Genomic DNA, 23663 nt, shown 5'->3' on the forward strand with positions numbered 1-23663 from the left:
CCTTGCAGTCTCTCTTCCTCTCCTCTTATCTTTCTTCTCCTATCTTAACTTCTCTTATATTGTTCCCTTCCCTGTTTTGGAAACCCAAGCCAGAACTCCAAAATACCCATATACAACTACCTTATCCTCTTTACCGTAACATCCATTGAATCCCTTAACCCACACGATTGCAACAACCAATCATTCCATCTTATTCCAAGTTGGAATGACGAACAACACCGGAAATGCTGCAACAGTAATGGCGTATGACTTCAACATTCCACTCAACATTATTGGGAGAAGGACGTGTGGTTTCAAGATTTCATCCCCACTTCTCCTAAATTACCGGAGCTTTTGAACGACATGGATGGTAAGATGGGCATCACATGGACTGGTTTCCCGGATTTAGACAAACTCGAGGTCGAATTTTTTTTTTGAAAGCTAGGGAGAGTTGATGCAGAACATTTGAGGGTTGCTCCTGCTAGCCCTAGCCCAGGCCCAATTAGATACCCCAAGAGATACCATCTCAGGCCCAAGCCCTACCAGCCCTGCATTTAGTTTTGATTTACCGACCTTAAAATACCGGGTTTTCATAAATTTCACATAACATAAAAACTCTTTTCATCATCAGAAACAACCTGATTTCTGACTTCTTGCATTGCATTACCATAACGAAAAGATAAAATCTATCATTAAAAAAAAAAAAAGATTGCTCTTGTGACTCGGAATGAACCTTTCTTAGTGGAGAAAAGGAAGAGCAAGACTCTATCCAGATCTATGGAGCATCCAGGAACAAGAAGATTCAATCGGACGACGAATTCTTGTGTGGTCCAAGGAAATCAATGGTTGGCTTCCACGATTTCATCTATATCGAATCATCATATCAGAATAGCTTATATAGTCATGATTCAATTCAGGTCCACTGACTCAATTATTGCAGTGTAGTTAGTTTTATTTCAATTTATTTTATAGGAGCAATTTCTTTTCGCATGTGTCTCAGTTTTCATTTTAGTGGTAGTATGGTGGGAAGTTATAAACACCCTGTGGATAGATTTAAAATTAGGGAAAGCTTGGATAATCTATTCATCCCAAGCACTCTTTATTTATAAGAGTAATAAAACAGTAAACATCTGTACGGTAGCAATGTGGGACTAAACCACATAATACAAAACTAATAAAATACAAAGAAAAGAGGTCCAGAATACCCCCACGGTATTCTGGCCATATATCTAACACTCCCCCTCAAGTTAGAGCATATATATCATGCATGCCCAACTTGACTAAGATAGGATGAAACAGCTTGCTACTCAGTCCCTTAGTGAACACATCAGCCAGTTGATCAGTAGACTTCACAAAGGGAACACAAATGAGGCCGGCCTCAAGCTTCTCCTTGATGAAATGTCGGTCAACCTCTACGTGTTTAGTACGATCATGCTGGACAGGGTTATGAGCAATGCTAATGGCTGCTTTATTGTGACAATAAAGCATCATGGGAAGATGGACAGCAACACCGATATCCTGCAATAATCCTCTAAGCCACAGAAGTTCACAAATTCCTTGGGCCATCGCACGAAACTCGGCTTCAGCACTGGACCTTGCCACAACATTCTGCTTCTTGCTACGCCATGTGACAAGGTTCCCACCAACAAAGGAACAGTAACCAGAGATAGATTTCCTGTCAGGAGAACCAGCCCAATTGGCATCAATATAGGCTTCAATCTTAAGGTGACCCGTGGGAGATAGAAGGATTCCCTTTCCTGGAGCAGACTTCAAATACCTCAAAATACGACGGATTGCATCCATATGAGAGGAATAGGGATCATGCATGAACTGCTCACCAAACTCACAAAGAATCGCAATGTCGGTCGTGTGTAAGAAAGGTAGATTAACTTGCCCACTAACCGCTGATAAACACCCTTGTCAACAGGCTCACCCTCTTTCTCCCTAAGTTTTGTAGTAGCTTCCATAGGAGTATCTGAAGGATGAAAGCCTAGTAGCCCCTGTTTCAGTCAATAGATCAAGGACATATTTTCTTTGAGAAAGAAAGATGCCCTTTGAAGAGCGAGCAACTTCTATCCCTAGAAAATATTTCAGAGGACTAAGATCTTTGACCTCAAACTCACGGCCAAGGAGGAGCTTCAAATCCCTGATGGCATCACCATCATTACCAGTGACCACAATATCATCCACATAGACTATGAGAAGAGTTACCTTGTCACCAACTCGTCTGATAAACAAAGTGTGATCAGCATTACTTTGCCTATAACCTGCTGAAATCATAGCCCTGTGAAATCTGCCAAACCTTGCCCTAGGTGATTGTTTCAGCCCATAAAGTGCACGCTTCGGTCCGAGACCTTGCCCTTGGTCTGTCATCGAGAAGCCTGGTGGAATGTCCATATATACCTCCTCCTCAAGCTCCCCATGGAGGAAGGCATTCTTTACATCTAACTGTTGAAGATCCCACCCAAGATTTATAGCATAAGATAATAGCACCCGGACAGTGTTGAGCTTTGCCACTGGTGCAAAGGTCTCCTGATAGTCAACTCCATAAGTTTGAGTGAACCCCTTTGCAACCAGACGTGCCTTATATTGATCCACAGAACCATCAACCTTCTGTTTGACCACAAAGACCCATCTACATCCAACTGGTTTATTTCTCGGAGGAAGAGTCACAAGCTCCCATGTATTATTTTTATGTAGTGCTCTCATTTCTTCCAACATTGCTGCCTTCCACTTTCCATCTGTAGATGCTTCCTGCCAAGTTTTAGGAATCGAAACAGAAGAAAGAGAAGATATAAAAGCACATAAAGATGGAGAAAGAGAACTATAAGAAACAATACGAGATATGGGATGTAAAGTACAAGTCCTAGTACCTTTGCGGTGAGCAATAGGTAGGTCGGAAGAAGAGGGATTACCAGGAGATGGAGGATCTGGATCTGGAGCCGGCAAGTGGATGGGTATTGGTGCTAAAGTGGATTGCAACTGCCCTCTGTTGGTTCTGCCCCTTGTGTAGGTGAGTATGTTGGAGTTGTCAATTCTCTTCTGAAATTCACCAATAGTTCTCTGGACTGGAGTCAGCTCCCCCTGAATAGGAACATTAACAACACTATTTTCTATGGTCTCCCCCTGTAAAGGATTCCCATTAGGTGAGGGAGGAACAGCCGAAGGAGGTTGGACATCATCCAAAGGAGGTTGGGCAGCAATCAAAGGAGGCTGGGTAGCAGCCGTGGGTGCCGTCAAAGGAGGCTGGATAGCAACCAGAGGAACCTCTAGTGGAGGAATCTCAAAGGGCACATCTTCACTAGAACTCTCCCCTTGAAGAGGTGGTGAAGAATAATAAGAAAGGGTCTCATGGAAAACAACATCCATACTCGCCAAGGTACGACGGGAAGGGGGATGGTGACACTTATAACCTTTCTGGGTTGGAGAATAACCCAAGAAAATACAACGGAGCCCACGAGGCTCAAGCTTGCCTGGAGATCTAGTATCCCTAGCATAACACACACACCCAAATACTTTGGGATGGACAATAAAGGAGGAATGGCCCAGTAAAATATCAGAGGGGGTGCGGGAATTAAGAACCCGAGAAGGGAGCCTATTGATGAGATAGGCGGCAGTGAGAACCGCATCCCCCCAATATTGAGAAGGAACATTCCTCGCAAATATCAAAGCCCGGGCCATCTCCAACAAGTGGCGGTTTTTTCTTTCCGCCACACCATTCTGGGCAGGGGTATCAACACAACTAGTTTGGTGAATAATGCCATGATCAGCCAAATATTTTTGAAATTGTGATTCGGTAAACTCGGTTCCATAATCACTTCTCAATATTTGGAGAGTAGCCTGGAACTGAGTTTGAATCATCTTATGAAAATGCTGAAAACATGAGAAAACCTGATTTTTAGTGTGCAAAAGATATACCCAAGTGTTCCGAGAATGACAATCAATAAAAGAGACAAACCAGCGATGACCAGAAATAGAGGGCTTGCGACTAGGGCACCAAACATCAAAATGTACCAAATTAAAACTAGAAGAACTCCTTTTATTTGAAATAGGATAAGTTGAACGTGTCTGTTTGGCCAGAACACAAGCCTCACAAAAAAAGTCATCCTTAGTATGTAGGGTGACCAAACTAGGAAATAAATGAGCTAAAATCCTAAAAGGGGGTGACCTAACCGAGAGTGCCACTGGTTAAGTTCAGAAGAGACCAAGGAGTTATGATGCAGCGGAGAAGGCAATGGTGGTGGAAAGAAGCGACCGTCATCAAGCAGGTACAGGCCACCATGCACTTTACCCAATCCAATCGTCTTCCCAGAGTCCAGAGCCTGAAACACACAATGAGATGGAAAGAAAGTGACTTTGCAGTTAAGATCACGAGTAATACTACTAATGGAAAGAAGGTTAGTAGTAAAATTTGGAATATGTAAAACAGAAGACAAGGGAATAGAGGAAGTGCAGTTGATGAGTCCTTTTCCAGATATTGAAGAAAGGGACCCATCAGCCACTTTGACCTTATCTTTCCCAGAAGTGGGAGAATATCTGTGAAACAGACTAGAGGAACCGGTCATATGATCTGTAGCTCCAGAATCCATTATCCAAGGATGGGAAGCCACAGAAGCACAATGACCTCCAAATGGAATACCTGACCGGGCAAAGTGTGAACCTGAAGGAGCTGAGGAATTGGCAGTAGCTGATGTAGTAGAGGCAGCAGCAACGGAAGTCCTGAGCATACGTAGGAGGGCCTGTAGATCATCCTGGGATAGACCAGTGTCAGTAGTAGGGGCTGCAGTAACAGTCTCAGTCTGATGGGCCTTGGTCTTTGTCTTTATCTTTGTCTTGGCAGCTTGTTTAGCTTCAAAATCAGCCGGTTTCCCATGAAGTTTCCAGCACTTCTCTTTGGTGTGATAGGGTTTGTGACAGTGCTCACAAACAACAGTCCCTGTAGTAGAATCACCAAGAGAAGCAGTGCCACTAGGTGCAGAAGGGGCCGGGGCAGCAGCCTTGAGAGCTGATCTATCAGTAATAGGAGGGTGCAACATGGCAGCCCTACGGTTCTCCTCAGATGAAACCATTGCATAAGATTGTTTGAGTGTGGGAAAAGGCTTATGGCCCAACACTTGAACACGAATTGGATCATACTCCACATTCAAGCCAGCCAAAAAATCATAGACCTTGATCTTGTCCACATGCTTCTTACAGGAAGCAATATCAGCAACTTTAGACGGGTGGAAGTCAGAGAAGTGGTCTAATTGCAGCCACAGACTGCTTTGAGTAGCATAGTACTTCGAAACTGAAAGTTCACCTTGAGTGGTATGGAGGACCTTCTGCCTAAGTTCATATACCTGGGCATCATTGCCAAGCTGCCCGTAGGTTTCCTTGCAAGCAGCCCAAATCTGTGCAGCTGTGTCTAGAAGAAGAAAGTTATGCTGCAAATCTGTAGTCATTGAGCCAATTAAGTAGGACATGAGAACACCATTATTAGCAAGCCACCTGTCCTGAGCAGGGCCTGGGGCAGTAGGATGAACACTAGTGCCATTAATATGGCTGGTGAGACCACGGCCAGCAATGGCAAAAGAGGCAGATCTGGACCATAAAAGGTAATTCGAGCCATCAAGTTTAATAGGATTTGGTGTGAAGCTGTGGTAGTCAGTCTTGTGGTGACCATCGGAAGGTGGCTGATCTGAAGTAGCTGAAGAATAAAGAGAGTCACCCATACTGCCAGAAAAGAAGTCCAATAATGTCTTCAAGTGAAGGCTGAACTAACTCCAAAAATCAGAGATAGCAGCAGTGAAGAGTCCTATATCGATAATGTCAGGGTTTTTTGATAAAACCTGAATTGCTGAAATCGATGAGGGTAATAAGGAGTCCAAAATTCTGCAGAAAAATGGCTTCAACTGAGGTCAATTAACCCTCTATACTGGAAGAAACAACCTGCCGAAAAATCAAGAACAATGGGCTGCAACAACTCCAAGATCGAGAGGTGTCAGGGTTTTGCAAAAAACCTTGTGATAGTAGGATCGATCTCAAGGAGGTCTTCAAATCTGTGAGATAAGAACTGAACCAATAAAAAAGGAATCCTGCTGCAGTTTGTGGTCTTCAAAGGAAGGAGTTAATGCTTTGTAGTTGTTGTAGAAGCAAGCTCCAAAAAAAAACTGAAGATCCAATATCGCAGGCAGGCTTGGCAGGTCCTTATCGAGCAGAATTATTGTGCATAAAAGAGGTAATGGGGGCAGCAACTGGATCGTATGATCACCTCATCAGTGCTGCCCTATATGGGAATGGAGAACAAGGGAGAAGAAAGAGAGAACTAGAAGAGAAGAAGATCGAAAGAGAGAGGGAGAAGAAAACTGAAATTCGAAGGAGGGGTTTTGTCCCTAACTCGAAATCTGCTCTGATAGTCTGATACCATGTGGACAGATTTAAAATTAGGGAAAGCTTGGATAATCTATTCATCCCAAGCACTCTTTATTTATAAGAGTAATAAAACAGTAAACATCTGTATGGTAGCAATGTGGGACTAAACCACATAATACAAAACTAATAAAATACAAAGAAAAGAGGTCCAGAATACCCCCACGGTATTCTGGCCATATATCTAACACACCCCACCGCAAGTATGTAGACATTTATTTTCTTTAAAAGAGCTACTGCAGCCTCTTTGAGGGGAGATAAATGGTGGAACAAAGGGGGGGAAAAAAAAGAATCTGAATCTTCTTCTCCCCCCCCCCCCCCTTTCTTCTTCTATCGGGTTTCTCTCTCTTTAATTCTTTTTCTTCTTTAAATCCTAAATTCTGCTACTACATTTCATCTTTGTTCTTCTCCCTGTTCTTGTAATCCACCCCATCTTAAAGAGTGAAGGAAAGTATGGAAAAACTCATCCAAATACAATTTGTTCAGCCCAAATCAGCAATTAAACTTAAATCAACATCTTCTTGTTGTTGCTGTTGGCCTGCAGAATCCAGTTGGACCTAGACCAAAATCATCCTCAACATTTTCATCATCATGCACATCCTCTTCCTCCAATTCCTTCTTCATATGACTACTCCTCATCGCTCCTACCACAACGTGTATAACATATATTGGCTCCATTGGTTGATGCTTGAGCCCTCCTTGGTCGATTGCGGCCCTCAATCAATGAAGATGCCCCAACTACTCAATCAACATCTCGCCTTGTGAGATCATCCCCAAGATGGACTAATTATTCACCTGACTCGTCAACCATCCACTCACTATTCCAATCCAACTCATCAAGCACTAGTGGATTATAATTTCTACATTGTTCATGTCTTTCTTGGAACCTTACTTGAAGATGTTGATTATATTGTACGAGATCATCTAACTGTTGATCTTCCAATCTATTTCTCTTCTTGGTTTGAATCTAAAGAACAATTGATAATATAAGGTTATCCACTCTTTAAGCTATTCTTCCATAAAACTATACAAACAACAAAAATAAAATTAACATTAACAAAATCGATGTACTTTGTACTCACAAACTGAAATGTGCTCCAATTGCATTCACATCCAAAAGAGGAGCAACAAAGGCCAAGTAAACGTACTGCACTCTTTGTAAGATCAGGGGCAGAATTTCCATGTTTTTACCACCAAACGACTATAGGTATATATATACAAAAAAGTAGATTAAATACACTTATACACGTCAATATAACATACAAACAACTAAACAAAAAAATCCTACTAGGATGAAACTTCTCCCTTTATCTAATCGCCATTGGCTTTGCAAAACCACCTTGACTTTCACTATAAAAACCCGACTCTGTAATGATCTGCTTTCAAACCACATAAATTTTGCACTTTCCTGAGTTCTCAGCCAGTTCAGGAAGTTGGCATGGATCAATTCCCTTTGCTTTCTCGAAGCTGGTTCTTACAGCTACAGGTTGTGTTTTAAGTGAAATGGCTCATGATGTACTTTGGCATATTCCCAACCCATTAATGCTGGATTTGATGTGATAGTTAACTTTAGCTGACGTTAAGATATTGCTATCATTTTTCTCGAAATTTGATTAGAATATAATGCTGTATTTTGACAGGATGACAGCAGGAAGCTTGCATCAACATTATTTCCGTCTCTGAGTCCCCTATTAAAGCGGAAAAAGGATCACGGTACCCATTTAATTTTTTTTTATATAATTGTACTACTTAGCCATATTATACTAGCCTTACTATGATAGGTCAGCTTATTAGGTTCATAAAAGCCTCTCTATGTATTATTCATATTTAAAATACATTATATTGGCAAGATGAAGGATGAGTATTACTCCATCCCACCTACGAGAATTGGCTCCTAATTTATCAAGACAACCAATTTAATGACCCTGCTGCCAGGAAATGTTGGCTTTGAAATGAAGCACTTGCTATTCCCTTTTTTTCCATTTTAGATTATAGATCGTTGTTACCAGTATTGTGGCAAAACTCATTAAATAGGGTAATTTTATACTCACTGCAGCAAAGGAAATCAGCTTTGTTGGTTACCCTTGATTCTCTTTACACAATTATTTCTAGGATGCAAGGATCGGGAATTTACAAATTTTTAAGTAAAATAAGCCCAATCCCGGCTTGGCCAGGCTCATTTTGGTTTAAAGTTGAGCTTGAATTTGGCCCATATATCGCCCTTATAAGTTGCCCGTATAAATCTCATGGTAACACAGGTTTTTATCAATTTAAGGGTTATGTTCTTCACTTCTAATCCTTCTCTGGAGTTTATTGTCTTTCTGATACTTGCAGGCAGAGCTGAGGCTCTTCTTCTCGCTGCTTATGGTAAAGGCCTCAGGGTAGAGCAAGGCACGTGCAATCTCATTGAAGAAGACAACATGATCCCTTAAAAGCTTGCAATCTTGCAGTACGGCAATAATCCTTCTAGTTTTTGGCTCATAAAGCTTTTGGTTGCTGGTGTGGGCAATTTCTTTTCTGAAAATGGAGGCATGGGATGTGAACTGATGAGTGAAGAAGCCTACAGATATGTGTTTTCCATGTTGAGAGCTTGGGCTCCTCTCCATCTATCTCGGATGTCATAGAGTACGTCTCGCTCCATTCTAATCCATCTCACTGGGTAGATCCTTCAGCACATTCAGTTTCTAACTTAATCAAACTGCACTTGTATTGTATCATTTTATTTGATGTGCTTGTATTTTTAATTTCTAGCTTAATTAAGTTTTTTGTTTCTTTGTAATTCCCCCAAGCTGTTAAGTTATGTTAATTATGAGTTTAATCCAATTCCCGAACCATTTTGAAAAAATGTGAGCTAAAAGTGTAAAGATGGAATAGAAGTAGGGTCAACGTGAAGCGGGACATAGAGCTCATTAAAATGACATTTTGGACCCATTTAACAAGCAATAAGCAGGTCCTAACTTTGTTTGCATTTGCGTTCCAATTTTGTGGGTAGAATACAAAGGCCGGACCTCAACACAATGGTAAGGTTGTTCCATTGTGACATAGTAGTCGTAGGTTCAAGTTGGGAAATAGCCTCTTCATGAAGCGGAGGTAAGGTACATCCTTTTTTGTGGGTAAAATACCAAAGGGCCTTACCCTGCAGCTAAAAGCTTTTTTAATAGAATCCTCATCGACTTACACTGAGGGCACTTAAGTATTTGAACCCATACACTGATGGGGTGAAATGACTGCCACACCCCCATGAAAAGCGGTAATGACCGCCCTGTTGATGTTGCCATGTGCTTCCATTGGTCCCATGCACACTTAGGGGCCACTCTCCCCCAGAGAGAACTGTTGCCGATTATTTATGAACTTAGACCATTAAGGTCTTTAAATGACCTGTAAAGGTCGTCCTCAACTTCTCAATACATTCAAAGCTCATATATTCCCCACCCTCTTCCCATCTCTTTGAAAAGACATAAACGAGAAGAAATGTTGGAATTGATGTGAAATTCAATATATACGACTGGAAGCAAATGTTAAGATATGTTTAATTGATGTGAAATCCAATATGTACGACTGAAAGCAAATGTGAAGATATGTTTCATTGATGTGAAATCCAATATATATTCATGGCTCATGAGCTCTTTCTTTTATATCAAGGAAAAGGACGAAAGGCAAGAGAAATTTTTAGTTCTAAAGGTGGACATGACGACAGCATACGACAAACTAGAGTAGCATTGTATCAAAATGATGCTTTCAAAATTGGGATTTAGATCTCGATGGGGATCTCTGGTGATGGCGTGCATCAAAACGGTTAACTATAAGTTACTGATTAATGGAGCAGTCCATGGCACTTTCACCCCCTCCCGGAGCATTTGGCAAGGAGATCCTCTCTCTCTCTCTTTGGTTCTCTTTATCCTTTGTTTCCAATGATTAAGGTTGGTTATCACTCAAGCAAAAGATCTTCAACTCATCAAAAGTAAAAAAATTAAGAACAAAGCTTTATCCATCTTTCATTTATTGTTGGCAAATAAATGCCTCCCTTTTTTGGAATTGAAATTGAATCAAGTTTGCTACCTTAAAGCTTGGTTGGAGTTATATTATTGTGCAAGTGGTCAAGCCATAAACTTGAACAAATCTAACATTATATTCAGCCACAACACTCCCTCAAAGTTCAAGAGGTTACTTTCTAATGTGCTCAAAATCTCTTATAGAGACAGCCCGACAAAGTACTTAGGCCTACCAACTGATTTTGGCATGTCCAAGGTGGAAGTTTTCAAGTATGTCAATGATAAAATCTCTCTAAGACTTTGAGGTTGGAAAATAAAGTTCCTATCTCATGCGGGAAAAAGGATGCATGGGTTTTAAATACTTAGCCATTCAAAATTCTTGCTCTAAAGTGGCATGGCGGCTATGGTCTCAACTGGACTCGCTATGGGTGTGATTCATAAAAGCTATCTACTTCTCTCATTCAAACTTCTTGGAGGCAAATTTGGGTAGGCAACCATCATGAGCTTGACGCAGTATCTTTGCAGGGATGAAAGCTCTGTCAATTGGGCTTCTATAGAAAGTAGAAGAAGTGGGTGACTCAGTGAACCTCTGGGAAGATCAATGGGTGCCTTCCTTGGAAGGTTTCAAGCTTCAACTTCCAAAACATCCAAATTGCCATCTCCAAAAAGTCTCAGATATCATTGATCAGTCCAACTGTATCTGGAACCTTGATTTGTTCCGCACTTTCTTCCATCCTTCCGATGCTAAGGCGATATTAGAAATCCATCTTAGCCTTTTCTCCAGGATAGACTTTCAGTATTGGGGAGGATAAAAAAATGAGTGTTCACGGTAAAGTCAGTTTATCATCAATTGTCCAATTTATCTACTTCTTCATCCCACTCCATATTCCACACCTCTACATGGAGAACGATCCCAGATTCCGTTTGGAAGCGTATCTGGAGATGGCATACCCTTTCTATAATCAGGAATTTTCTCCGGAGAACTGGTGCTCAAGAGCTAGCAATAGGGGAAGCTCTCTGTGGCTTCTTAACCAGATGGCTCTTGCAAAGTTGCATCCCAAAAGGATGTGGTCATGTCTCTTGCACATAATATAGTTTGGCCAAACTCCACTCTCTGACTTCTTGATCTTTGTAATTTGGATGCTTCGGCTTTGCTGCGCTTTCTTCAATAAAATCTTTCTATCAACAAAAAAACAAATCCAAAAATATAAGGTTCGATCTCGCCCTGTACACTTTACACAATGGAACAAACACACATTCCAATCCCAAAGAATTTATTATTTCCCCGAATATGCTTCTATCCAATTCTTTAAAATCTAGAGGAAATGAGGCTCAATCTAATATCATTGAGAGAAAATGTCTATACTTGCCTAAAAAGTTAAGGCCCTCTTAGTTCTTCCACCAAAAAAAGATGTGTTAAAAAGGGTCTTATGCCATGGGAAGAATTGTGGGTTCCCTTCCTATGAACCCTGACAGATTGTAAAATAAAAAATAAAAAAAGGCTCCAAAGCTCAGGATTGAGCAATCAGTAGTCTGTCAATATAGATTGATATACATTACAGCATTAATCCAAAACCAAAAACTAATAGTGAGTGAAAGGGGAGAAGATATAGAGAAATTTGATCAAAAATATCTTTTCTTTTTATAAATTTTGAAATTGGACTATTATGTGGGAAAAGATCAAAATTTGGACTAGAAGTGTCCAGGAAACACTTATATCCTGCATTTAACACAAGGAATGAGTTTTCAAAAAGGAGAAAAAAATTATATATACAAACTAAAAATGTCGCCAATCGTGGTGATCTCCACATTTATCCATTAGTTGACAATTCATAGAGGATTCTGATATTCAAAACCAGAATATTTCAGTCCAAAACTGAAGAATTGCAGAACAAAGTCAGGATTGTTTCCAAGTGGCTAACCCAAGTAGATCGATGAGTGTAACAAACTAAGCTCAGGCATAGCCCAAATACTAATTTGGTTTAAAGTTTAGGCAAGCCTTGAACAGACCTTTTATGTCAACCCAAAGACAGTCCATTGGCCAGCCCAGACACTCTTTGTCTATCCCTGTCCATTGACAGACCTAAAAATGGAAGCCGCTAAGTGTTACTTCCAAACTCCATGACGGCAGTGAGCTCTGGAGAAATGTTACTGCACAGAAACTGAATGCAAAAAAGGCAACATAAGGGTGAGAATTCAATCCCAGATCTCTGCTAAGACCCAATGTATAAAATTTTTTGAAAGGGATCATTGTGGAATTTCATTTGGAAAGAAGCATATATAATTAGTTATGTACTTGTCCAAATACAAGACATGCTACAAGTATAAAATACCAGTTCTTGCAACACCATCAGAAGAAGATATGGAAACTCATTCTACTCACATCACATGAAAAATCAAACCTAAATTATCATTAACATTGTCCTATAACTGAAATCATGTAATAAAGAAAATCTCACTTGTTCAGCCATAATCCTGACAGCATAAACAAAATGACTGCCTTGGTTCACCAAGAACTTTTATGAGGATTTGATGCTCTTATAAAATCACCTCATAAAGTTCATTTTGTTTCTAGATGTATAAGTCAAAGAACAAAACCGATTGCGATGCTGATTTACACTTATGATCAATGACAGCACTGTTTATGTTGCAACCTTTGAGTTTCTGCTTTTCCGAGAGTATTTTGTAAATCGTTAAAGATCCTCCCCAAGTGAGCCTCGTTCTTCTACTGAAGGGTAATCTCAAAGATAACACCTTCAAGATTTCCTACCACAGATCGTGTCCCAGGTACTTCACTGATTTGCATTCCGTGGCGAATAGCTTCATTTGTTACCATTGAGTCCATACTGCACAAAGGCAATAATGCATGTTGGCAATAAAACACCACACCATTTCTTTAAGAATAAAATAATTGATCACCAGCATCCAATGACAATTAGGGAAGTGATGACACACTAGTGTATTACTTTTACATCTGAGGCAGGAGGTGCTACTGTAATGCATCCATGACTCTCATGAAAGGATATTCAGACAACATCCACAAAAGCCACCAACCATGGAAGTTTGACTACCCACCAATTCCCAAAAGAATAGAACACTGAAGGGGATGGACTACAGAAATCTAGTTTCAAAGCGCATACATGAACTCTTTAAGTTTATCAGGAAGTTACTAAAGGCAAAATAGATGGAAATAGTGAATAAAATCATAAAGTTCATAAATAAGTGGATTTACTCACATCTTAGCTCTAGATACATATGCTAGTATGAATTTGCATTGCTTGCCTCCTTTAAGATGAAGCAGCTGCTCCACTGTATCAAAAAGTGGAGGAACACTAGCTTGTTGAAAACTTGCACATTACATTGTCAAGGATGTAACTGAGTTTATAATAATCAACATAAGTTCTCATGAAAAGAAAGCTAAAACTGAGGTAGAGAAAGGAAATTCCACGTACAATGCTACAAATATTGCATATCAAACCAATAGCTTCTTGCTCTAGAGTTTGAGGTGCACATTGGCATACTGGACTTTTGGTCAGTGTGTGTGCACTTGGTAAGGAGTGATATGACTCAGATTAGAGATGCTAAAAGAGCAAGGGCTAGGCCCAAAATTACGTTGGGAAAATAAGTGAGAAAAGTGACATTAAATATGGCTTTGAATAAAGTTGAATTCAAAACAGGATCTATGCAGCAGACCCCATTTGGTTGGTTAACGCTTAGTTTAGTTGATTTGAATTGAGTATGATAAATCAAAATTCTTGCTTTAAAATGTTTTTTAATATTTATTATCTTATTAAATCTTTAGTTTGAAACGATCCACATCAGAAGCAGAACAGTTTGAACTTGGTCCACAAATCTTAAACTGCTCTGTTATGGGTATGAACACAACCAAAAATATAAATATTAAAAAATTAGGAAAAAGTTCTCCGTAAAAAGAAAGTGTTACTTATCTTCTGAACATTTAACAATTATATAACCCTAACCTATCCCAAGCAAAGAAAACTGAAAAACAACTCAAACTGAACCAACCAAATTTGTGAAAGGGTTGAACAGTAGACTAACAAAGCCTAACCTATTACAGGATAAAAACCCATCATTGATTGCATGGCCCATGCCCAATCCATATGCAACTTTATTGCTAGACTCAGTATCAGATACATGAATATGCATCCCTTGTAAGCAGTCAAAATGAGAATAAAACTATATGACCAGTAAATTAAAGGATTGAGCAATTATGAGAAAATGTAATAGGAATAGAAACACTAAGGATATAGATGTCAGCTCCAAGAACCAGATCAAATCCTCCTGGATATTTTTGCAATATTTGGCTCATATGATCAGGATTTCCCCATTCTAGCTTCTCAGCAACTAATCCTGCCAACCAAAAAAAAAAATGAAAAGAGGAAGTCCAAAAACTGATATTAGCTTATTTAAATGCTCCTCAGGTTTTCTCAAGTTTATCTCTTACCAGCACAACTCCTAGAAGTTTCCAAAGATCTATGGTGCTCTATATTTTTCTTCAAGATCTGAAAATGTATATTTCCAGAATAAAAAAGAGAAAAGGAGAAGGATAAAGACCATATGAAACCCTAAAGAGTAAGAGATTAATTGATCTCTTGACCTTGCCTTGACAACTTCATCATTATGGTCACTTAATACAACCTCAGTACAAAATAGGCTGCATAGAATTCCCGTAACACCTGAAGGCAGAAAAGGAACAAGCACTCTATAAGTGAAAGATCAAATGGCCATTACAAACGTTGGTTTAAAATATTAGATAAGTTTTGAGACAGCTAAGACGCAAAAGAAATTTGAAATAAATGGTATATAATGTGGCTTGAACTTAAACATATGATGCAGGATGGGTATTTGAAACAGTTTGTCCTTGTGGGTATGCCAACAACACAATTTCTAGTAAAAAAAATCCAGCAAGATTAATAGGACCAAAATAACAAATAAATACAACAGCCATAAAAATCTGATTTAGCCCTTATAGTCTCAAAAGGAAATTAAGACGCAAAATATCAGATCAAGCAGTTAGCAGCCATTCGATAAAGAGTTTAACATGCCGAACCAGAGACTCTGACCACATGAATCACAAAGAATCCCACTAACTCAACAGATAATAGAAATATCTCTGAGTGGGTAGTAGTAAACAACAACATAGCCTTATCCCAACTAAATGGGGTTGGCTACATGGATCCTTTCTCTCCAATCAGCTCTATTCGAAGTCATACATGGTACAAGGCATAAGCTATGCATGTCTTTCCTCACCACCTGTCCTAGGGTTATTTTAGGCCTTTGCCCCTGGCTCTTTTAGATCTTTCAATCGGAATAAAATCACTCCTCCAAACTGGAGCATCCAAGGCTTCCATTGAACATGGCCATGCCACCTCAAACGACTTTCTAGTAGCTTATCATGAATTGGAGCTACTCCCAACACAGCTCTAATGTGGTATTTCCTTACTTTGTCCTTCCTAGTTTTGCCACACATCCATCTCAACATTCTCATCTACGCTACACTTAGTTTATCTATATGATGCTTCTTAATTACACAACATTCCGCACCATACATCATAGTCAGTCGTATGACAGTCCTATAAAATTTTCCCATAAGCTTTGCAGGAATACGTTGATCACACAACACTCCGGACGCACCTCTCCACTTAATCCAACTTGTTTTAATTCTCTGAGCAACATCATCCTCTATATCACCTTCTTTATTTATGATTGAGCCCAGATACCTAAAATAATCACTTTGTGGAATCTCCCTCTCATCAATATTGTCCAACTCATCAACAGTCCCAGTGTAACTAAAGTTACTCACCATATACTCCGTCCATGTTCTACGCATGGTACTAAATCTCGTTTCGTTTCGTTTCGGTGTTTCAGTCTGACCGAAATTTCCAAGATACCGAAATTTCGATGAAATTTCGTCGAAATATGGTATTTTTCTGTGGGTGTAAAATGCCAAAAATGACCGAGATTTCCGAAATTTTCGAAACGAGACTACTGAGATTTCCGAAATTTCCGAAATATTCGAAATATTGCATTTTTTCATATTGGACTTGCGTTTCGTTTCAGACAGGTCGAGATACTCGAAATATTCAATATCTCAACCGAAATTTTGCGAGTTTTAGTACTATGGTTCTACGTATCTTAAAACCTTTTGATTATAAGGTTGATCTCCACTCCAACTTGGCCTTAGTCCCTGCTTTTGTCGTCCACCAAAACAATATCATCAGCGAAACACATACACTAAGGCTGCGTTTGGTAATGATTCTATTATGGAACTATGTTCTTTTGGCAAAACTATCTTTTTTTGTTTCTGTTCTTGAACTGTGTTCTTTTGCTCTAGATTAGTGTTGGAAAACCTGTTCCAGAGCAGGTATTAATCTATGCAATTTGAAAAAATAGAAGCAAATGTCTTAAATTGCTATTAAGCCAACTTCACAGGCCATGTGGAAATTTCTAAACATTCATTAACAAGAAAAACACATTGAAACTTCAGGAGCTGGTATTAATCTCTACATTTGATCAAGTCAAGGTTAATAACAGCATCAAGGCCGTCTCTCAACATCCTTATATCATTAACTTAATGAATGCTTGTCGAAGGAACCGGAACTGGGTTAGCAGAAGTACCATTATTGGCACTGGAAGCAACAGGAACACACAGAAACTGCGATTTGAACACAGAATTGGTAAGTCCTTTAGAAGTTCTCCATGGGCATAACAAAAGGCATAATGGTGATAGACAAGATCACATTAAACATTCTTAATCATGGACTTCAATACCTACTTGTGACAGAAAGTTCTATTCTACACAGGTATTTATCAACTGCAATAACATTCATGGCCATCAAGAGGGACTTTTCAAGTAGTGAAATAAATAAATAGAGGAACAGCCTCTTGGGAATGAACTTCAATTCCTATATATCAAGCTTAGTTGTGATTGAAGATTCTTCGAAATTCAATGCCGTGAAGACAAGGGTGGAACCTTCAACAAGGAACTAAGTTCAGCTTTTTTTTTTTCTTCCCTAGCCCAATATGATCAGCAAATTCACAAGTGGGTTGAAATCAACTCAGCCTCATCCAGGCTGTGATCCTCCTGCCAGCCTCAGCAGCTGTGTGTTCATCCATCTCTTTCTCTTTCATGAAGGTACAAAATGTAATTTTTATGTCAGCTCACCCTGATCTCAAGGGACCCATCCTTCAAGTGTCCTTGTTCAAGTCATATAAAGCTCACAAATGCATCTGTGTAAAAAATTCATGTGCTCTCGAGAGGGCCAACATGGTAATCATCTGTGGATATATCACATCCATGGAGTGGGCACTAAAGCTTTATCTCTTCCCATCATAGTATACAACTAGCCCTCCTCAAGAGAGCCAACTTGGTTGGAACCACTGAAAACTAGAATTGTTTAAACTCCAAGACTCCAATGGCACATAGATTCAGGGTAATTTATTTCTGAACCAAGCGTTACCCTGCTGACATACCCAGTTTGTAATATCACGCTCCCCTAAAATTTTCAACCTATCAAATAGAACTCAGCCTTCCTGACAAGCTCTGTATTGAGTTTGTAACCCCCAGCGTATCCATCTTTGGTACCATTTCACTCTTCCTCATATACAGCACTCGCAATAGCAAGGTCAATTTTCAAAGACAGCATTGGAAATTCAATTTAACAACATTCATATTTGGGATGCTTTCACTTTCCAAACAGAAATACTTTTTCATAGTATGATGATTAAAAAAAAAAAAAACTCAATATCTAATTTTCAGTGACAGCACAAGCAGATATTTCTTGGAAATAGACCACCGATCAATGGTAATGAGCATTCCATTTTCTTGCTAGACTGATAATTGTGAACATGTAATGCAATCTAATCTATTTCACTGAATGCCAAATTATTTCTTGATGCCATTTTCAAGAAAGGAAAATTTGTATGCCTGAGATTAGACTAGGATTTCACTAGCTTTTAAAGCAAATTCACTATATAAAGCAGGTATCTACGTTAATTATCACAGAGAATCAACAAAATAAGGGGAAAATTTTTCCCACAGGCTGGGAACAGGACCTGTCTGCAGTGCCCCTCAAAAAAAAATCAATTTTTTTTATTATTTTTTTTTAGGGGAGGGGGGAAGGTAACAGTCAGGAGACTCAAACTCGAGACCTCCTGTTGAGCATGGGCATGAAGCGCACCACAGCTCACCAACTGCACTAGGCAGCTGTGGTTGAATAAGAAAATCTGAAGGATACAAAATCAAACTGCCAACCTAATTATGGCATTATTTGAAAACTCAGAAGGATACAAATTCTGAGGATGTACCCAGAAACTACAAGCATTATTTCCACTGTTTTCCTCCTAATGAGAATCTAATTATGTTGGGTATTTCTTCAGGTATGGGATACAGCCTTTCCTCAAGATCATATATTACTTGAACTGGACCAAATAACACTGTCATCTACCTCATGCTTCCATAAAATTTTCATGGGAAAAATGTGCACTGTGACCCTGCCCCCTTAACTGAGTTGAGTTTGTGAAAAGAGAGATCGAGAGAAAGTTTAACTGCTAGCTAACCTGGGTGCAGCAGAGTCCTCTATGCCTTCTTGGGTTGGGGGTGAAACGAGGAGAGGTGGTTGATCGAAATTTCTGTCCGTGATTAGGGCACCAAATTAGAGAAAAATTAGAAGAAGAAGAAGAAATTACCTACTACCGACTTGTGATTTGCAGGCCAGAATTGTTGGAGCTTTTGTTCACAAGGGAGGATTGGCAACTATGGTCGAGTTGAGGAGAAAAGTCGGGAACCCTCCTTTTTTCTAGTTATTGTTCTCCTCAAGTTGTTCTTTTTTATTGCAGAATAAGTTTTTGTTTCTCTTCTAAATTCTGTTCTTAGGACCATATTTGTGCCTGCTCATTGTATGAAAACACAAGAACAAGCCGGATTTACAAAATGGTTTTCAGGTGTTCTTGTGTTCCCGCAGAACGGAAGAACAGAAGAACTGTTCCTCGAGATGGTTACCAAACGCAGCCCAAGGAACCTCATCCATGATAAGCGCAAACAAATAAGGGCTTAAGGCTGATCCTTGATGTAACCCAATTTTAGTTGGGAATTCACTACCTAGACCCCCCCCCCCCCAATTCTTACGTTAGTCACCATTCCATCATAAATATCTTTAATTATGTCCACATGTAGGCTACTATATGGACCCCTAAAAGCAATCCCCAACCCATCCCAAAATAAAATAGACCCCACATGTAGGCGACTACATGGACCCCTAATGCATCATTCGCTGCCTTCAGATAGTGATCATCTCGCATAAACATGACAGGCATATGCAGAATAATATTTTCATGCTGTTTTATATGCCAAAAAAAAAAAAAAAAAAAAAAAAATGTTAGCTATACAAATGGTTAGTACATATTAAATATGGCACCTACAATATTTGATCTTCAGATTGAGTCTGGAATTTATGGGAGAAAACATCGAACGCAGACTCTAAATTTCTAGAAAACCTTTTTCCCCTTATTGTAGCCAAGTATTTAACACATTTTGTAGGTTCACATTTGTTTTGGATCCCCCTTAGCCTATAACTTTAACACTTAAGACTTAGAAAAGTTCATTTCATCAAATACACTGTTACATTATTGTAGCTCAGTCAAAATCTTTAAGAAAATGGAAGATTATTACTGAACAGTACATATCTTACCAACACCAGAGCCTAATTCAATAACAGAACATCCTTGGAGCATGTCAGAGTTTTTTGAAAGATAATTGTTCAAAAGCAAGGCACCCGGCCACACTAATTGCCCTGTAAGATCAAAATCAGCTGCCACATGATAGTTTGTATCAGAATATGAAAAATAGTAGACTTTTCAAGACAACAAAGACCATTATAAATCAGGGAAAACTGAATATTATGAATGAAAAATGTAAATATCTATGTACACATCATTTACTCATCTTCCTTATCCCACCTTAGTCTAATTACTGTCTACATCTAGTATATTGAGCTTTGTTTTCTTTCATGCAAAGTAAATATAAGCACAGTTATTACTTTTTACCATCATTTAGTTCTTTTTGATAATTTCTACTACAACATGGTTTACACCTATTATTTACGATTGACAATCATTATTCATAGAGTCCACTAAGCAAATTCTGAGTTGGCATACATATGGGCAATTGTCTCACGGAGCCAAGATTGGCAGGATGAACACATTTTCAGCCAACTGGCAGATTGGTAATCAAATTCTGTACACATGTAGTCTGTATCACCCTCTATTCATGTTTAAGTTTCATCAGAAATGTAATTCACCACAAGCAGAATAAAGCTTTGAAAGATGGTTAAGTGGCTGGTATTATCACAGAGAATATTCAATACATGGTTGATCATTTGGTTGAATTGGCTTGTGTCCTTTACTTTAGCCACTTACAAAGGTGATTTGGCCATTCAACTGTAGGATATTTAAGAAACAGATGGATTGTCCACATGTTTCTGATAAATAATATAATTTTATTAAAGGCAAGAAGAGAAGGTATGAGCCCTATATGTCATAGTCTTTGTTATCCAGACATTTCAAGTAGACATGAGCCTGAAGATTATCCTGTTGATACCAAAAGGTACGTGTATTGGTGTGGATAATGTTGTCCAACAAGCACCTAATTGTTGGAAACTCAGACAACTGTGAAGAGAAGGTATGATCCCTATATGTCATAGTCTTTGTTACCCAGACATTTCAAGTAGACATGAACCTGAAGATTATCCTGTTGATACCAAAAGGTATGGGTATTGGTGTGGATAATGTTGTCCACCAAGCACTTAATTGTTGGAAACTCAAATAACTGTGAAGAGAAGGTATGATTAACCCCACTCCTCCACACTTTCACATATTAACCTCCTTTCTGAGTCTGTACTCATACCCATTTTTGGATATATGTTCTCAAGTTTTCGAGATCAGCAGAATCTGACTAAATTCATAACTGTACCTGATCACCATATTTGAACCTATGTAACATAGGTATATGTCTGAGGGAAGTTCTCACTTAACAAGAAGTCAAGCCACAAGCCTTAGAGCAGGAGGCTCACAATCTATATATTAATTAGGAATATAAAAGCTACTTTACACATATTATATCGTATGAACAAAAAAAATGTTTTATGTACACTATATAATGTTAATTCATTAAATTCCTCTGGGTATGCACCTTGCAGATTGACATGAAGCATATACCTTATGCCTTTAAGGCATACAACTCAATACAATAGTTACTTCTAGTAGCTCAGGATTTTTTTCCTGGCAGTACACCCCGGAGGTGTATCCTTTGAATGCCTTCTAAAACACTGGTTGGATATAATACAGGTTTTCTCTTCAGCTATACAAGCTTTCCCCACAACTTCCTGAAGCATTTCTTGTGCCAGGTACTAGACTTAGTTCTATAAATTCTAATCTCTATTTTCTTTTCATTTTTAATAATTTAAATAAGCTGTTGCAGCCATCTAATCTCAGATTGATTAAGAACATTATACAATCAATATCAACTTCTAAGTAAAGAAGCCTGAAATGAGGAATTAACCACTTTAGTCCCTTTCATGTTTATCTTTTGCTCAAAAAACCCAAAATTTCCTGGCCTGCAGCTTTTTTGTCTGCGAACTTTTTTTTTTTTTTTTTTCTTTTGGGTCAATTTTCACATGGAGCAAAGTTCAATGCATATATCTATTTGAAATTTAACTTGTTAAAAAAAAAAAAAAAAACAAAGGCTGTACCCAATGCACAAGGCTCCCACGTTTAGCAGGGTCTGGGGAGGGTCAAATGTACGCAGCCTTATCCTTGTTTCCAAAGAGGCTGTTTTCAAGACTTGAACTTGTGACCTAGCGTTCAGCAAGTGAGCACTTGATCAACGTGCCAAGCACGACGATTTTGAGGACATTCATAAATTATAGTTGATTTAAAGTATAAAACTGTTGCAACCATTTTATCATAAAATAATTTCTCTAATAATAGTCAAGGTAACTTTTAGTAAATAGTCTAGTGATCAAGACAAATTTGAGGACATTCATAGGTTGAAAAAAAAAATCCGAGATCAAAAGCCTAATAATAATCACAGATTAGAAAGCTCGTAATTAGCTCAATTTATTAGAAATGTATCACACACACTAAGTGGAATCAAGAACAGTCGATATGAACTGATGAACATGGAACTAACCTAGCACTATACAAACTGAATCCAATTTCCATAAATAAGATATCAGAGATCATATTAACGACGTGAAAGAAAAATATTCAAGCTCAAACAATATAAAAGTTTATCAATTTAAACAAGGGGAAGTTTACTCTTACCAACTGAACTGAAAAGAGAACCAAAATGAAAGCTTTCCAACCGTTTAACGCCCCCCACCCCACCCCCCCCCCCCAACCCCAAAAAAAAAAAAATCAATTTAAACTGAAAGCAGTAGAAAGAGAAATTTCAAAAAATCACCTAAAACATACAGTTAAGAATGTAATAATAAACAAACCACCCAACACAGAAAAAATCTCCTTCAGCCATTAATAGAACCAATGGGAAGCACTAGTAAATTCCTAGGTATTACTCAGGAATATGGAAAACAGATAATAAGACTAAATGGATTTTTCTTTCATCCATCTAATTTTCATTTTTCGGCAAATCTGGAACTCACTTGAAGCTGATTGGAGACAATAGAGCTCAAGCACTTGAGACCCAAATGTAAAGGTTGTAAGTTGATAGCTGCAAGAACCCACAGAAGGTCAGAACCACACACACATACAGAGAGAGAGAGAGAGAGAGACTTGTCGTTAATAAAGAAAGACTCATCCAAGCAGACAATATCGTCGTCATCTTCTTTCCTCTCCATATTTCGATAAGTTCGTAGAATGTCTTACTTTCCAATCGTTCTAGCTTCTACACCTTGAGCACACGCAGTGAGGCCTTGACTCGGCTGGAGCTGCTTTGCTTAGGTCGTTATCGACTTGTCGTTCGGAGCAGGCCCAGCAGAGGAGCTGAAGGGAACTAAACGGGTACTTGAAAATCCGAATTCCATTGGCATTCGTAATCGTTGGGGGTATCCGAATTTTTATTTGAATAATGATATATAGGGTTTTGGAAGTTTCAACAGGTTCTAAAGAATGAGGAAATGAGACTTATGAGACTAAAACATAGATTGAGAGTGAATCATATCCGCTGGTTGGGGGGGGGGGGGTCATAAATCAGAGATGTAATTAGATAGTTAAAAATCCAAATTCGATTTGCATCTGTATCCGTTT

General features: G+C 38.9%; 2 protein-coding genes across 7 annotated transcripts in view; one reads left to right on the top strand and one right to left on the bottom strand.

The window, feature by feature from the left end:
- LOC122642859 (Holliday junction resolvase MOC1, chloroplastic-like) overlaps positions 1–9096 on the top strand; it is a 27300-nt gene extending 18204 nt beyond the window's left edge. For both annotated transcript variants that reach the window (XM_043836459.1, XM_043836458.1), the window contains 2 exons: positions 8028–8100; positions 8722–9096. In XM_043836459.1, coding sequence (XP_043692394.1) covers positions 8028–8100; positions 8722–8819 — 171 coding nt within the window. In that variant the 3' untranslated portion in view covers positions 8820–9096. The remainder of the gene's footprint in view (positions 1–8027; positions 8101–8721) is intronic.
- On the bottom strand, positions 8804–23351 carry LOC122642860 (protein N-lysine methyltransferase METTL21A). Of its 5 annotated transcripts, none has more exons than XR_006330121.1 (9): positions 23190–23349; positions 23060–23127; positions 20090–20209; positions 15003–15076; positions 14845–14902; positions 14649–14753; positions 13616–13727; positions 13019–13225; positions 8804–8814 (listed from the first exon to the last, which is right to left on the bottom strand). XR_006330121.1 is itself a non-coding variant. In XM_043836460.1 (8 exons), the coding sequence occupies exons 1-8, from the start codon at positions 23252–23254 to the stop codon at positions 13105–13107; spliced, it is 723 nt and encodes a 240-aa protein (XP_043692395.1). In that variant the 5' UTR covers positions 23255–23349; the 3' UTR covers positions 12769–13104. The 5 variants fall into 5 exon arrangements, 3 of the variants coding, with proteins under 3 accessions (XP_043692395.1, XP_043692396.1, XP_043692397.1); XR_006330120.1 differs by lacking the exon at positions 8804–8814 and adding an exon at positions 12769–12955 and having other exon boundaries at positions 13029–13225; XM_043836460.1 differs by lacking the exon at positions 8804–8814 and having other exon boundaries at positions 12769–13225.
- Positions 23352–23663: the final 312 nt, after the last annotated feature.

This window comes from Telopea speciosissima, chromosome 10 (assembly GCF_018873765.1).
Source record: "Telopea speciosissima isolate NSW1024214 ecotype Mountain lineage chromosome 10, Tspe_v1, whole genome shotgun sequence".
NCBI classification, from domain to species: Eukaryota; Viridiplantae; Streptophyta; class Magnoliopsida; order Proteales; family Proteaceae; genus Telopea; species Telopea speciosissima.